The sequence below is a fragment of the Chenopodium album genome, chromosome 6, assembly GCF_948465745.1.
Source record: "Chenopodium album chromosome 6, dcCheAlbu1.1, whole genome shotgun sequence".
Lineage (NCBI taxonomy): Eukaryota > Viridiplantae > Streptophyta > Magnoliopsida > Caryophyllales > Amaranthaceae > Chenopodium > Chenopodium album.
The window spans coordinates 68868367-68886888 of record NC_137839.1 but is presented as its reverse complement, the minus strand read 5'-3'; the positions used below and the strand labels follow the sequence as shown (position 1 = coordinate 68886888).

The following is an 18522-nucleotide window of genomic DNA, read 5'->3' as shown; positions in this document are numbered from 1 at the left end:
ACAAAATCGGGTAGATCTCGTTCCAGTGTTAACTCACCGGGGGAGTTGGATGCCAAGGTGGCATCAATTAAGGAACAAGTACGCAACGAGTTAGTTGGTGAATTGAATGCTTGGGCGAAGCTGATGAACTTACCGACTTTGCCGTTCCTCACTCGTACCCCGGTCGACTCATGTTCTGAACCAAAAGGACAAGGAGAAGGTGATAGACATGGAGGAGATGAGATACGTGGTGAAGATGTGCCACCTTAGGTAAAATCAATTGGGTTATTAAAAGTTTTAAAATACCGAGTTAATTGAGATTTTAGGTGCAATGATTGATGTACTGTTGCAGGTTTCTACTCCTACACATGCGGACTCGAGGGAGCTTGAAAATCCAACACTGCATGAATTTCCAAAGTTACAGGTGATTTGTAACCCTCTACCTTAATGAATTTTGTTATATCTATGCTGTTGTAAAAGTCCTATTTAACTATCTTCTTTATATATATATACTTGTGTAGGAAGACACCTGGTGTGCACTTCTAGCCCCGGGGCATGCAAATAGTACCGTGTTGAGTTTGGTGGCGTATGGTATTGCCCAACCGACGACGGGTGCTACGGCGGGGCCACATCATTACTCAGTTGGGATCGATTCAGTGGTTGCGGGGTTCGAAGACATCCCACTACCCGTACCGATAGAGGAGGTTGAGATAACAGCGCTTTGGCAAGCTGTAGGTAGCTTCGTTGATTGGCCACGTGCATGGGTGAAGTTGATTAATAAGGAGGTAAATTAACTACTCACTTGACTATTTTCTTCATTTCTCAACTTATAAACTCCTTGCATCTCAAAACAACTCATAATCACATATTTATAAGTGTTTGTCATTTGAAATTACATTAAAATCGCTAAGTTCTAAGGTTTTGGGTCCAATTCATCAAACTAAAGCCAATTTGAGCCGAAATGGCTACTCACTTGCCTATTTTCTTCATTTCTCAACTAATAAACTTATACATTCTCAAACCATATCATAAATACATATGTATAAGTGATTGTGACATGAAATTGCATTACAGAAGCAAACTTCTAATGTTTTTGGCGCATTTCATCAAAATAAACCCAATTCGAGCCGAAATGGCTACTTACTTGCCTATTTTCTTCATTTCTCAACTTATAAACTCCTTTCATCTCAAAACAACTCATAATCACATATTTATAAGTGTTTGTCATTTGAAATTACATAAAAATCGCCAAGTTCTAAGTTTTTGGGTCCAATTCATCAAAAAAAGCCATTTTGACCCGAAATGGCTACTCACTTGAGTTATTTCTTCATTTCTCAACTTATAAACTCCTTGCATCTCAAAACAACTCATAATCACATATTTATAAGTGTTTGTCATTTGAAATTACATAAAAATTGCCAAGTTCTAAGTTTTTGGGTCCAATTCATCAAAAAAAGCCATTTTGACCCAAAATGGCTACTCACTTGGCTATTTTCTTCATTTCTCAACGAACTTATAAACTCCTTGCATCTTAAAACAACTCATAATCACATATTTATAAGTGTTTGTCATTTGAAATTACATAAAAATCGCCAAGTTCTAAGTTTTTGGGTCCAATTCATCAAAAAAAGCCATTTTGAGCCGAAATGGCTACTCACTTGGCTATTGTAAGTGATTGTGAGTTGAAACTTATTATTTCTCAAACTATTTCAGATTTCCAATGGAAGCAAAACTTCAAAGAGAAAGAGGGTGGAGAAGCCTAAAAGAATTGATCAACATAAGAAGAAGCTAAGTGAACAACAGTCCAAGAGTGAACAAGCGTCGAAGTTGCACTCTTCGAAAGGTTCACCCATGCCACCTACTCCACTTGTTGAAGACATTGTTCTTCAATCGCTCTCTACTGACATGACCTTTCTTCACAACCGTGCTTGTCATTTGGTCGATCCCATGGAAGTTGCACTTCCTAAGGCAATGTTCCACTATGATGAGGATGCAATTGCATGGATCAGCAAAGAAGATGTGAAGGAATTTCTACGTGGTGCAAAACTTAACATTTTCCTAATTCAAACATTCATGAGGTACTTCAATGCCCACATAATCTATACTTTTTTCAAGTTATTCAAATTGATGGTGATTATCCTACATCTGATAAATTAATCAATGTTCATGCACGCAGAGCACTACAGGAGCACTTAACTGACACTGATTCTCCTTGTAAAGTTGGGTGGTTATGCCCCGAGCAGTTATCCACTACTAAAATCATAGGCAACCCCCATGACGTGTTGTACTATGTTGAACAGAGTATAAGGGAATCAGCGCGTGCGGGAGACAAGTTCATATTCGCACCATGTTATAGAGAGTAAGTCTAACCATGTCAAATTCAATCGATTTGGCCTCATTATATGTTGACTCCTAAATATCGATTTGGCCTCATTACATGTAGGGAGCATTGGAGCCTCATGGTGATTTGTAATTCCACTAACACAATTTATCACCTTGATTCAGCTCGATCATCGGAGAAGTGGCTCGTGAAGTCTATATTGCAAAAGTAAATATACATAGCAACCTATAGTGATGATTATTGCTAATAATAACTAATTTAGTAATCATACGACTAATCAAATTTGATTGTATTTTTTTATACTACAGTGTTATGAAGAAGCTACATTGTCGTGCTCCAAAGGGTCCAACATGGAAGACACCGTTGGTAATTTACATGATATTATTGTGATTATCTTGAAAATCTATGGTAGTAAATATTTGCTCATTTCCTTTGCATGTTTCACTGATGTGATTTGTTTGTCATATGCTAGTGCGCACAACAAGAGAATGGACTTGATTGTGCTTTGTATGTGATGAGATTCATGCTTGACATTGTGACTCATTGTACGGACACTCAACAGCTTGATGAGGTAAGTCCTAAAACTTCTTGAAATGCTATATTGATGTGATTTCACGCCTTAGACACTTAATATTACCCAACAATGACATGTTATGAGAAACAAAAAAGCTATTTCACAAGAAAGGTAGAAAATGGGCTGAATAGAAGTCATATGGGCCATGTTAGGGCCATTTTGTGTTAATATGCTCTTTTGATGTGATTTCTTTCCTTATACACATATAACTAGATAATATTGACATGTTATGAGATAAATAAAGTTCATTTAATAAGAAATGTAGGAAATGGGCAAAGTAAGGTCATATAGGCCGTATTCGGGCCATTTTGAGTAAAAAGCGTCGTAAACCTTAATAAAATGCTCTCCTATACAATTTTAGGGCTTACACACATACAACTACCCAATATTGACATGTTATGAGAAATAAATAGTTCATTTGATAAGTAATGTAGAAAATGGGCTACATAGAAGTCATATAAGCCCTATTTGGGCCATGTTGAGTAAAATGCGTTGTTAAACTTCTTGAAATGCTATATTGATGTGATTTCTAGCCTTAGACACCTAATATTATCCAACAATGACATGTTATGAGAAACAAAAAGGCTATTTCACAAGAAAGGTAGAAAATGGGCTGAATAGAAGTCATACGGGCCATATTAGAGCCATTTTGTGTTAATATGCTCTTTTGATGTGATTTCTTTCCTTATACACCTATAACTAGATAATATTGACATGTTATGAGATAAATAAAGTTCATTTAATAAGAAATGTAGGAAATGGGCAAAGTAAGGTCATATAGGCCATATTCGGGCCATTTTGGGTAAAAACCGTCATAAACCTTAACAAAATGCTCTCCTATACAATTTTAGGGCTTACACACATACAACTATCCAATATTGACATGTTATGAGAAAGAAATAGTTCATTTGATAAGTAATGTAGTAAATGGGCTATATAGAAGTCGTATAGGTAATATTTGATAAAAATACATATTTTTTGCCTAATTAATTATTTTTAAAATAATGTTTTTGTATTTCAAGTTTTGCAAGGTCCAAAAGGATGGTCCGTTGACAATCAAGGAGCTTAATGAAGTTCGTGACATGTTGGCGTCTTTCATCACCTTCAACATGTAAATGGCATGCATTGTAATTGTAAATTATTTATGTTAACTTTTGAACTATATATAACTTATTATTCATTATATATGTGTACTTACTATTATTTGTGTATGTAAGCAACTGTTTTTTTTTTTTTTTGTATTGCGTTTGGGAATATTTATATCTATATATATAATTGAATTCTTGTATCTAATATTATTTTTGTATATAATAATTAATAATATTATTATTAGTTATTATAATAATAAAATTATTAATTATTATATTTAATATAATTGCTGGAATTACAGGTTATTATTATTGCAGGTTTTTTTTTAAAATATTATTGCACGATTGAAAAAAAAAAACGAAAAAAAAAAAATTATACAAAAGGCACCGGTTAGGCAGGAACCGGTGCCTAAACTATCCACCACCCAAAAAAAATGGCGGGAGAGCAGTTTTAGGCACTGGTTAACCGGTGCCTATTTCACCCTATGGCACCGGTTAACCGGTGCCTATTAAACCCTATGGCACCGGTTTTGAACCGGTGCCAAATAGCAGGTTTTTGGCACCCCTCAAATAGGCAGCGGTTCAAACCGGTGCCTTAGACCGGGTTTGAACCGCTGCCTAATGCCTTTTTTCTACTAGTGAATATCCGCAAGGTGGATATACAAACCCAAGTGCCTTTGGTACCTACGTCGACTACTCATCGGCCCATGGTTATGGGACCGATGTACCTTTTGGTGGGCTTGGGGGGAATGTGGACCCTAACTACTTTGCAGGTGGTTCGGGTTATGGAGGTGGTGGCTCTAGCCATGGAGGAGCCGGTTCTAGCCACGGAGGGGGCTATTCGAGGATGGATGAGGATGAGGAGTAGGCTCCACTCCCAAGTCAATGAGGGCATTGCTTGATTTGGCTTGGGGGGGTGTTCTTTCGCTTGGTAATTCTCTTCCTTTTCTCTTTTTATTTGCTTTCTAGTATAGTTTTTATTGCTTTCTAGTATAGTTTTTATTGCTTTCCTAGTGTAGTTTTTATTGCTTTCTTATATATGAAAAATACAGAAAAATTGAAAAATAAAAAAATTCAAAAATACGTTCCAATGAATTATGAATCATGCTTCCCTGTGCCCCTTACTTGAGAAAATTGTTTTGATTCTTGGTATATGATGATAAGCATTGTGGATTAGTTGATCATGATTTGAAGTTTAAATTGCTTGGATCCCTAAACATGAGTCAAGTTTGCCAACTGTTTGTGAATATAGTGCTTGACTAGTTGATTTGGTTAGGAAATGTGTGATAGTTCCATAATTCCTGGTATGTCAATGAATTTGAGTATTGATTTGCAACTATGAGTAGTGTTTCATGACTTATTATTATGCACATGAGGAGGACGAAGGCGTTCATTCTTTTAGGTAGCCTTCAGAGTATTAGATACATTTGTTCAATTCCCTTCTTGTTACCCATGTTGTTGCTTGTGCCCTTTTATTGTTTATTTAGCCACATTACAAGCTTATATGAGCCCCATTGGTTACTAGTCCCAAGCTTGGCTTGGGGGAGATATTAGTTGGTGAGGTGAGGGAGTTGTGGTGTGCACATTATTTGCACAATGTGGGAATAAAAGAAGAGTTATTGTTCTTTGATTTTTGATTGGAAAATATTGATATTGTGTTTCAAAGTTGAAATTTCCAATATGAGTTAAAAAGAAAAAATAAGAGCAAAAGAAAAAATTTATTAATGCTCAAATGTTCTATTTGAAGGTTGTTCAAAGAAAAAAAAAAAGAAGAAGAAATTCAAGTAGAAAAAAAAAAAGAATGAGTTCAAAGTTTGTTTTTCACTCAAAGTTCTACATTATCATATTTTTTATGAGTGATTATTGTAAGAGTTGGGATTGTTTATGATGATTAAAGTTGTATTTGGTGGTTTTTGTTGGAGTTAGTTATGTTGATGGAGATGTATGATCATCATTTATTTTGATCATGGGTTTATTAGGATTTGGCTCCCTTAATGCATAGCTTTTCTCTCACATAATCCCAAATTTATCCTACCTTTACCCTAGCCTTACATTACAAGCTTTAAAGACCTTCCGACCTTGTGCATAGAAGTTATGTAAATGTGAAAGTGTTGTTTATCAATGCAAGTTATGACTTGGCATATTTCGAGTCGACTAGTAGGATGAGCGTTCATTGTTTTTATACACACGAGAGTGTGAGTTGGGAGGGCATTGTTCACATTAAAAGGGTTGGTTGGAGAGCGATCGAGTACATCTTTTATAGGACCTGATTAGTTTAGTTTTAATTTTTGTTTTAGAAAACATTTAAGTACGATTTTGTACGGAATTTTAGATTACCTTCTTTCTTAGACTTTCTCTCTCTACTTAGAATATTTTCTCTCTCTTAACTCTTCTCTCAACTCTTGTTCTTGATTATTTCCATTAATACAGATTAGTTTGGTAACGATTTCTCTTCTCTTAATCTTAGTTATTTACTTTACTCCTTCCATCATGACTTGTTTTATTGCTTTGATTAGTTCAGTTTTTAATATGTGTGAGTAGTTCTATTTCTAGGGTTTATGGGGATCCATAAATAATATGAAGGGGTAATATATTGTTGTTAATTATCAATGCTAGATTAATTTCCTATTGATTGATTTAATGCTCTGTGACTAGATTAGGCCTATCTTTTATGCATGAGTTTGACAACATTGGTTCAAGATTCGAGAGATGAAAATTGATGTTTAGGTCTAGTTTCAATAGGAAGATTAATTTATAAATGGTTAACTCAAGATTCGAGAGATGAGATTTAATACCGGTAGATTAATTCTGTGATTGTAATACGTAGCGAAAGCCCTTTACAATCTGGTTAATTGATGCATTGATGATTGACTATTATTGGTTCTTGATATTGCATGATAATTTTTTATTGAATTGTTTTAACGCTTTACAATTACGGCTTGTAAAAGTATAGCAATATTGAATTGATGAATCGAGCAGATGTTAATTTGATATTAAAGGCTATTTTCAATAGGAACTTAGATCTAGTAAATTGTGAGAGCCTGTTAGATCTATGTTGATTAGTAAATTGCGAGAGCCTGTTAATCATGTTATTTATGCAATGTCAATGATTGATTACTATGTTTTACCCAGGAATATTATTTATTGGTGAACCTATGCCCTAGATCCTTTTATATATTGTTTTCTCCCTAAACTTATTCTTCGTAGTATAGAATTTATTCCCAAAAATATTGGTTACTTAGATAATTTAGATTATAATAATTAATTATGAGTAAAAAGACTTGTTTCCTTGTGGAGTTCGACCCTACTTCCCTATCTACTTTAGTTAGAGGACTTAGGTATTTACTTTTGATTAGGGGATACGACTTTACCCTGTCAGGCTACTACGAAAAGTTCAGAGTGCTCAGTGCATCTAAGCCATTATTGAAAAGCATACCTACGTATAATAATAATCAAAGTAACAACACGTGTATCAAATGAGCCAAAATGCTAATTTGTTTTTATAGATTATTACCTAATATAGATTTATTGTTTTATAATATAATTTTTACAATAATAGGCTACAAACATATTTCAAACATGACAAATAACAATAAATGGAGGGAGTAGAAATTTAAATTGTAATTAATATCACTACATTATTATCCGATCCCTACCTTACAGGAACTGTTCGGGAAGATAGAAGAGTCATTAAGATTTTATCTAATAGAATTACATAAGAATATTGTCGGGTTGTGGTAAATCACCAAAGTTCAATTTAATGCATCAATAATATTCTCACAATCTCAATCCTCCACCTATGGGAATAGTTTCAAGGAGGGTTTGGATGGTGTGTCAGTTTAATTTTAACTACCGATAACAGAATTATGTATGAATAATATTGTTACGTGAATTACGTAAGAATGTTGTCGATTTGTTATAAACCACCAAAATCCAACGTAACTTAATGCATCTTCTCCTAATTTTGATCCCCTACCTTATGGGAACGGTTTCATAGAGAGGGCTAGAAAGGTGTGTCAGTTTATTTTCAACTGCCGGTAACCATTAAATATGTCAAATATCAATAAAAATTTAGGTTTTTCTGTTATTGTACGGTTGTATTTTCATATTTTATTTTTTTGGAAACAAATTAAAAGACTATTTTTCCATACTTCATTTACGAAATTAAGCGTAATCATTTCACCTGATAATTCTTTATTGAATTTAAATTAGGTTTTATTGGTTATAACTATTTTTCACTATTTAAAATTTAATGTTAATGATTGAAATTAATTTTTACGAATTAACTAGTATGTATGTTTCATATGATGTTATCATTTATCAGTGCAAGTTTAATTTAATAAATAATTTTTAAATAAATCGATAAACGAATTGTAATAAGTTAATATTCAATTGTATATAAGAAAAAAAGTTTAAATAAAAAAATGAATATAATAACTTTAACACCGAAGGAGTGTTAATAAATTCATCTACTATTTTGGTCATATTCTTTTCACCTTATTTTGCAAAATTAAAATTATTTTAAAACTGAAATTATATTTATTGGGATTAAATTATCTTTTTGCTGAACGTATATTAATTTACTAAACTGAAATAATTTTAAAATAAAACTTATTTTTACAGGCTCTGTATAATATCTATTCTATAGTTTAATGTTACTGATTTTTGCTACGTTGATTAAAACTTATTTTTACTAAATTAAACTTGTATTTTCTCTTAACTTATTTTTTACAAATGAAATTATTTTTTACCGATTATTATTTGATATGAATAAGGTGAAATGAAGTTAATATTAGTCATTTAATACAAGTTTTTAAACATACCTTTTTTTTATTTATATTAATTAATTGGGTAGGTAGACTTATTATGAAATTGATTCACCCATTACTTTGTGGTTTTTAATACTTCATATCATTAATACATCTTTTAGTACAAGTATATATTATAATGAATTTAATAACAAGATTCGTTATGTGATTTTTTTTAAATGTAAAAAATCACAAAAAAAAAAAAAATTAAATAGTGTAAAATGCCAAACATTGCAATAATTTGTTATAAGAAAGAATGAAAAAAGAGCATATATACTCCTTGATATAATAACTGACACAGTCAAACTTCGCACATATGATAGATGATGCACTATTTTGACCTTAATTTACACAAGTAATTAATGTTGAAAATTAAAAAGAAAATTATGTTGTGAAACTTTATTTTTACATGTTTAATGATAAAATAGGTTGTAATTATGTTAATACTTCCTCCGTAAAATATTGATTGCAACAAAGGAATTTTTTTGTCTCACAAATAATATCTCTTTGTTGCAATTGATATTTAACAAAGGAAGTACATAACTATAGTCAATCTTAATACTCCCTTCGTTTTTAAATACTTGCTCCACTTTCCTTTTTCGACCGTTTTTAAATACTTGCTGCATTTCCTTTTTTGGAAACCTTTTACAATATTTAATTCATTTCTCACACTTAGTGGATCCAACATAATACTCCCTCTCCTCCTATTCTTTCACTACTCTTGCTTTTTACAATTTTTTATTTTCTCAACTACCCACTACCTCCATATTTTATTACTTTCTCCAATTTATCCTAAAATTCCGCGCATGGAGAATGAAGCAAATAATTAAAAACGGAGGGAGTATTTAAATAGCTAGTGAAAAAATGTACAATGTGTCAGTTATTTTGTGACGGCGGGAGTAATTAGAAAAAGGTTGTGATTAAGAAAGAATGGAATGAATTACATAATTGGAATTTGGGTGGTTGAGTGTGGAACCAAACATGAGTTTTTATGTTACAACTCCTAAATGTCCTAATACAAAAGTAGAAAAAAACGAGTTTTGAATTTTTTTTTTATTTAAATTGGTATTAAGCTAAGTAGGATTCTAATTAGACCACAATTATCACGATTTTTTTTTATTTGATATTTGTAGGTCAGACACTTAAAATTAGAGTGGGGGTTAAGAGAATCTCTACCCCAAATATCAACACCGAATAGAATTCAAACCACAAATCTCTAAGACTTAAGGTAAAAACCTTAACAAGTATTTTTATAATTGGTGCAAATTACGACACAGAAGAAGCCACCTGTCACCCTTTAAAACTAGACGGCTCATAGCATGCTGCGCGTAAGCCATGCACTACAGTACTCTCACCTCCCACCTCCTATTTATACCCCTTCTCTTTTTTTCTCTCTCCAAATTACCCACAAAATCAACATCAAATAAAAATATCACATATTATATTTATAATGAATACTAATTTAATTTTGCCATTGAAATATCCTGCTGCTATTTCTACTACTTCTATAGTAGAAGAGAAATTCTGTGCTTACTATGAGAGTTGGCTCAAGCAACTCGAAATTCATCTTCAACAGCTTGTTTTAGGCCGCCACCCGAATTACGACGTCGTGGTGGCGACCTTGATAACTCACCACAAAGAGTTCTATGCGGCCAAGTGGGCCGCAGCTAGGGATGATGTGTTGTCTTTCTTTTCGCCTCAGTGGGCTAGCCCACTCGAGGCGGCTTTCACCTGGGTTACCGGGTGGAAACCCTCGACTGCGTTTCGCCTTGTCGAGTCACTCCGTAAGACCCGGGCACCGCTCACTAGCCTCAGCCTGCTCACTGATGAGCAGGCTAGCAGTGTTGCGGCGCTCGGGACGAGGATTAAGCGTGAGGAGCAGAAGGTGGAGATGGATTTGGAGAGGCTGCAGATGGCTATTTGTGATTTGAAGATGGTGGGGTTGGCGAAGATGTCGAGCCGGAAGGATGTTAACGAGTCGAGCCGAGTTGAGGATATGGTGAGTGTGGCTATGAAAGGGTTAATGGATGGGATGGAGAAGGTTCTGAAGATGGCTGATTATGTTAGGCTTAAGACTTTGAAGGGGATTTTGGATGTTCTTACTCCAAGGCAAAGGGTTGATTTTTTGGCTGTTTTTGCTATGCTTCAAATTCAAATTAGGAAATGGGGCAAACAAATGGCTGCTAATGATACTGCTAATAATAAAACTACTAATGATACTACTAGTAATGATACTCCTACTGCTACTCCTACTACTGCTAATAATAATGGTGATACTACTAGTACTATTGATAATATTGCAAATGTTAACCTCATTGCTCTCGTTTAACCAAGGAGTTCTTATATACACCCTGGTGCAAGGTGCATTCATTAATGATATTTTTTTGATCAGTTTGATGATTATCGCTCCATTAAATCATCAAATGAGCAAAAAAAATAACCTTGAGCGTGCTTTTGTACTTGGGCGTGTATAAGAATTTTTAAGTTGAACTAATTAATTAAGAATCAGGTTAATCTAGTTTTAATGTTCTAGCTAGTACTAATTTTCATCTAGTTAAGTATTGGTCCTTAAATTTGGATCATAATAAGCAAAAACAGCTAGAAGCTAAGTTTCTCGTTGAATGTAATGCTATTTCCGGTCCTTGTGGTATTAGTGTTGGAATAAACTCTAAATAAAATTAGTGTTATATAAGTATCTAGTTTGAATTTGTATTACTTTTACTATCTCTTTATTTCAAGTCCATATTTATTTAGCCTTTTGGTTTAACTACATATATACGCTTACTTTAAACAAGGGTTTTATCATTTTTTTTATCTAATTATAAAGACAAATAATATTGCTTAAAAAATGGATTAGTCTTGGTGTATCTTAATATTGATTATTTTTGTTTAAACATTGTTAAAGACATGAATGTGATTATTTTTGTTTAAACATTCTTAAAGACATGAATGGTACAAAAAACAATAATCAAAACACTTTATGTATTATACCAAATACTCTGTAATATACTATAGTCGAAACCACTTAGGCCCTTGTTTATTTTATATCTCTACACTCTACTATTTCATGCATGAGAAAGTTAATTTGTTTCATGCATGAAAAGTGAGAACTATGAAAAAGGTTCTTAAATTTGCCAAGTGTGTATACTCTTGCTAACTACTACATACGTACGAAGAATTACTCTCATCTACACCACTCTCCTAAAAACATGACAATTGATATTTTTAGTTGTGTGATTAGAATGATTATTATCAAAAGTTAATATTTTAAAAATGGAAAAGATTTGCATGTGTAAAAAACCTAGTTTACAATAATATATATTGTTGTGAACTTGATGTTCATATGCATGCAATTGTCGTTATGTTGAGCATAGTAACCCTAATTTTAACACAATAACCTTTATTAAAACTTGCATGTGTGACCTTAAATATATATTATTGTGAACCTGAATTACATACATGTCAGAGTGTCAGACGTTACATTGAACACAATGACCCTAAATTTAATATAGCAACGTTTATTATATATTGACGAGAAGTATATTAAAACTTTTATAAAAAAAAAATCCTTTATGACCTTTACGATGATAATAATAATGAATTTTATTTTAACATATTAACCTTTCTTTTAACATATTAAATTTTTTTATTAATAAAATGACCATAATATCCCACATATTAGTGGTCTAAAACAAATTAATGTGAATTGAGTTTTTTAAGATTTTGTATTTAAAATATATAGTTGTCTAGATAAATTTAACAAGACCCAAATTGACTATGATTTTTTGTTATAATCTAGCATCCCAACAATAGAATAATGTATCTCTTTTATTTTATAAATTAATAATTTCTTGATTGTATGTGTCGAATAATCCATATTTATTTAATAAAATCACCTCTCCCTTATTACAATTTTTTAAAAAAAATATATATAATAATTTATTTGTCTAGATTTTAATTATTAATTTAATGTTTATGTATATAGGGAGGAGATAGTTATAGACATATTTTTATATGCACTTTGGTACACATAGAAGTGGATGTTTACATGTGTGATTTTATTGTTTTTCATTTGAGGTGATATTTTTGCCTTATTTAAAAATTTTAAAAGGACATTATATTGTACACTAATCTAATCTTATAATAACTTTTCACATGATAAATTATTCTTAATTGGTAATCATCAGAAATAGTCAGAGAATGCATGTAGAGTAAGTAAATTGCACAAAGTATAAAACAAACAAATTTATTAAAGAGGAAAATAATTTTTTTTATATGTGGTCTTACCAAGAAAGTTTCTATCTCACAAGTTGCAAGTGATGAAGTATGAAACCCACTAAAGTCAGGTTACTTGTAACCATTTATCAGTAAATTATGTGATTTGCCAACTAAGATGTGGCTGGCAAGAATAAATATCATGTTGCATGCCCTTCAAACGGTTAGGATTTACTCATAAAAAACAGACCGCTTTAATTATCGGACAGTACAACCTAAGAAGGTTTTATATTATATCTGCACAAGGGTACTATTTGTGAGACAAATTAAATATTCTTTTGTTACGTAGTACGTACATATAATAAAAAACGGAGGTAATATATTTCTTTTATATTAAATTAGTCTAAACATTTTTAATTTGAACAATCAATAATTTTTGAAAATTTATTTAATTTGTGCTTTATACCTAGAAACATAAATTAGTCATGTATCTTGTAAGATTTTTTACAATTTTATTTTTGAAATATAAACTTTTTTTGTATAGAGTTTCTATTTGATAAATTGAATGTATCTATATATATATTGCACATATATTGCCCGTATATTTCATGTATATAAACAAATTAGGTGTATGTGAGGACTATGAGATGAGGGAGCAAGAAAATTGAGTAGTAACAGTTTCTTAATAATAATTAAAACAATTGATTTTAAAATCATGTATTGGCAAACATTGTTACAAAAACGTAACAACTAAAATGAAACAAAAGACGACCTTGTTAAATTAGATAAAGAGAGTTTCGATAAAAAAAAATAAACTTATTTGACCGAATTAGATAGTTTAACTATACAAAACAACTATTTTGGTTGTTTGGTAAAAGAGTACTTTTAATGAGTTAATTGAGTTAAAATCCACTAATTTCAAATATAGAACCGATTAAATTAGTTGATTGAGAAATTTTAACCCTATGATATTTTTGTACTTATATTAAAGTTGCTATAATTTGCATCATTGACAAATCTAATACTTATGTCTTTATTCGTGTTTTACATGCTAAAGTAACAAAGTAACTACAAGTTACGCTAGATCTTGGGGTCCTAGGTAATAGGGGGAGTTAGGCTCAATTTTAGGTGGTGGCAGTGGCGGTGGGCTGTCATCGCCGGCCATGCTGTACGGTGGTTGTTAAAAAAAAAATTATGTGAGAATTAGTGGCTCCGATACCATGTTAAGATTGAAACTCAATCACTTGATCATATTATTCCAAGATCACAAATATTTATACAATTACTCTCCTTGAGCCACAAGGAAGAGATTTAGCAAATATAATCATACTAGGAAACTAATTATCTTTTCCTAAGATCAGATAAGCTAGAAAATATATCTTGCATCACAAATAATATATTATAGAGATATTGTCATATCTTTCCTAACAGCTACCAAGCAATCTTATATAGACAAGGTTTTAAAAACGTAACAATGTCATGTACGTACCAAACATGACCTTATAGACTTATATGGCTTATATATAATAGAAGTCAGCCTACAAAATTCTCATGGCCTTGTAGACTTATAGTTGAAATATGACCGACAAAAATATCATGTTCTATCACTTATAAGCACATAACTAATAATGCACTACAACTTATCAATCTAAATTTTAATTTTAAATGTGATTTCTATTACAAATATGCTGCTATTAAGTAGTTAATTCATAATTTTTTAAATAACTTTAATTTTATCTCCTATTTTTGTAAGTGTACTTCTTTTATATAATTGCAGAGTCACTTAACCGCAATCTCCCAAGTTCACAATCCTCAAATTCTATTGATCAAAATTATATATAGAATAGGTTCATATGTGAGAATTCATACTTATATGAGAACTAATCTATAATTTAGAACACGTGAGTAAAAATTTAGAGCATACGAGTAAAAATTTAGAACATGCGACTCAAATTTAAATTTAGAACATATGACTAATAATTTTGAACATGTGTTTGAGCAATAATTTAGAACATCTGTTTCAAGAATTAGAACATGTGAGTAAAAATTTTAAAAATTTGTTTTATGAAATTTTGAACATATGATTAAAATTTAGAACGTGTGAATAAAAAATTTAGAACACTTGGTATAAAATATAGAAAATGGGAGTAAAAATATTGAACATATATGTAAAAATATAGAACATGCGAGTAAAAATTGGAACATATGCTTTCGAATTTAGAACATATAACTAAAAATCTTAGAACACACGCACACACGTTTTAAAATTTAGAACATATAAGTTAAAATTTCGGAATAAGTCATTCAAAATTTATAACATCTAACTTAACTAATTTATGGTTTAGAACATGTGAGTACTAATTTAGAACATCTGATATAATTTAGAACACCTGCAAAAAGTTTAGAACATACGAGTAAAAATTTTGAACACAAAAAGTGTTCTCACATAAGAAAATTCTCACGAGAGCCTCCCCCTATTTTATATATATATATATATATATATATATATATATATATATATATATATATATAACACTAATAATTACCCGACCCATCCCACTATTTTTAAATTTTATTTTTTTGTATTTTTTTCAAGGGATACCAATAACCATCAACATTTCATTTTAGATAGTTTTCTTTTGCATATAATGTATCCCGTGCAAAGCATAAGTTGATACTTTTTTAGTAAACCTATAGCCCACACATCATTTTTTTCACAAATTCTTGACTAAGGCGGTGTTTCATTAAGGTTACAGGGTTATGTTACCCTAAAAGTTATTACAGTTACCCTTATATACCATTTGCTTATCTTAAAAGTTAACCCTAAAAAACACTGATAATGTATTAAATTAATCATATTAGCCTTTATAGCATGTATGTATTTATTATAAATTACACATTAAAATACAATTAAAGTCATTACCAATTTAAAGTTATCTGTCTTTGCATTTTTTTACATTCTCACTCCTTTTTATAACACCACCCACAATTGCATAAACTTTTTTTTTCTTAATTCTTGAGCTAGCATTTTTGAAATTCTGATGTAGTACACAATCTACACATTGTAATTCTTCATATAAGATAAATGAGTTTTCAAGTATATAATTTCGATCGTTAATTTTAATGCAACATCACAAAACATTATTTATCTAGAATCATGTTAACCATTATGCACGAAGCACGATCTCGATCAATTCTTCCTTAGATTAGACGATTTGTCCACTAAATCAACATTCAATAAGACCAAACCATAAGTTATAATAGGATTTTAGCGTTTTTTATTCAAAGTTTGCATTTTCTACAAAACTTTAGCAGAATATTCCCCAAAATTCTTGGAGGGTAAATACTAAAGGTAAATAAAATAAATCAATAAATAAAAATTGGAGAGTAACCAAAGAATTGAACTAGTATAATTTGATCAAATAAAAAAATAAATTCCCCTCAAATAAAATAAAATAGATAAATAAATTGAACTAGCATCACATTTCTTATCAAAAGTTTTTAAGAAAAAAGATAACAATTCCAAAGCAATCAATATAATATTCCAATTAAAACATCCTAATTAATAGCCACAAATTACTACCATAAATAGAGTATTATCCAAGTAATAATACACAAAAAGAACGGTCTTATTTTGACTATAATCCGCGGGTTTTACCATCCACTAATTTAGAAATCTTTTTTGTGATAAACAAACACAAGTTACAACTCTTTCTCTCTTGTAGGGCAAAATTTGATTGAATTTCCTTTCTTCATTGCCCTTCCCTTGCCTTCTTAGCTTATCGCGTTCTCTTTCTCTCTTCTCCTACAATCATGAACAAAATGGATGAATTCGATTTCCAAACTACGTCCAACAATCATAATAACTCCCTTTGACAATCACACCCTACCAAAAAAAAATAAAAATAAAAAAGAAAAAAAATCTTAAGGTGTTTGATCATAACATCCTATGAAAGAAATGGAGAAGAAAGGAACAATTGTGTTCAATAAATACGAGTTAGGGCGGTTGCTAGGGCAAGGGAATTTCGCGAAAGTTTACTATGCTAGGCACATTATCTCGGGCCAAAGCGTAGCCATAAAAATTGTGGACAAAGAAAAAGTCTCAAGGGTTGGAATGATCAACCAAATCAAACGAGAGATTTCGGTAATGAGGCTCGTTCAACACCCTAATATTGTGCAACTCTATGAAGTTATGGCAAGCAAAACTAAAATCTATTTTGCTATGGAATATGTCAAGGGTGGTGAGCTTTTTAACATGGTTTCGAAAGGAAGATTACAGGAAGATCAGGCTAGGAATTACTTCCAACAACTTGTTAGTGCTATTGATTTTTGTCATAGTCGTGGGGTGTACCACCGCGATTTGAAGCCTGAAAATCTTCTTTTAGATGAGAATGGTAATCTCAAGATATCTGATTTTGGGTTAAGTGCGTTGTTAGAGTCAAGGAGGCAAGATGGGCTACTACACACCACGTGTGGTACTCCAGCCTATGTTGCGCCAGAGGTGATCAATAAGCAAGGGTATGATGGGGCTAAGGCCGATATATGGTCATGTGGGGTCGTGTTATATGTTTTACTAGCCGGGTTTTTACCATTCCATGAAACAAATATTATGGACTTATACCGGAAGGTTAGTAGAGGGGACTATAGGTTCCCAAATTGGTTCCCATCCGAGGCCCGGAAACTCCTATCCAAGATACTTGACCCGGATCCTTGCACGAGGATAACGGTTTCCAAGTTGATGGAGAATTCTTGGTTTTTAAAAGGGTTCAAACATGTTAATGGACCTAATGAACTAGAAGTTTCTCCTATAACTCCTAAGGATGTTAGCAATGTTTTTAATAGCATTGATTTTGGAAGCACTAGTACAAGCAATTCTCCTAAGAAAGAAGATGAAAATGTAGAAGATACCGAAAATGTAAGTCCTATGAAGCCTACATGTTTAAATGCTTTTGACATTATCTCCCTTTCACCGGGTTTTGATCTATCCGGCCTTTTCAAGAAGGACCAAAACAAGCACCAACCCGAGGCTCGATTCACTACCTCCAAGCCCCCCTCTATGATAGTCTCAATATTCGAACAACTTGCTCATGTAAATAAAAAGTTTAAGATCCACAAGAAGGATGGAATAATGCATTTGGAGAGCAACAAAGAAGGGAGAAAAGGGCTACTTAAAATTGATGCTGAGATATTTGAGGTAGCACCAATGTTACATGTACTAGAGATCAAGAAAACAAGTGGTGACACAATCGAGTACAACGATTTTTGTGACCGCGATTTAAGGCCTGCTTTAAGGGATATAGTTTGGGGTTGGCAAGAAGGCAATGCACCACCATACATTGCTCAGCAACAAGTGCAACAGCAGCCAGAACAAGCTGTTTAAGGGAGTTTTGTGAGGCTTTAATTTCGACATTGAAGTCTTTCCCATACACGGCTAAACTCGGATTCTTGGCAGCTGATTGAATCAATTTTGAAGCTTTTGATAAGTTGTTTAAGTCTCTTACATGTTTCTTTGATTTC

At 32.0% G+C, this 18522-nt stretch overlaps 1 protein-coding gene and 1 pseudogene across 1 annotated transcript; both read left to right on the top strand.

The window, feature by feature from the left end:
* Positions 1–10240: 10240 nt before the first annotated feature.
* On the top strand, positions 10241–11156 carry LOC145635088 (protein DOG1-like 4 pseudogene; annotated as a pseudogene).
* A 5786-nt stretch (positions 11157–16942) lies between these two features.
* On the top strand, positions 16943–18385 carry LOC145636017 (CBL-interacting serine/threonine-protein kinase 20-like). Its single transcript, XM_081687456.1, has one exon. It carries the CDS (start codon positions 16955–16957, stop codon positions 18383–18385), a length of 1431 nt encoding a protein of 476 aa, XP_081543582.1. The 5' UTR covers positions 16943–16954.
* Positions 18386–18522: the final 137 nt, after the last annotated feature.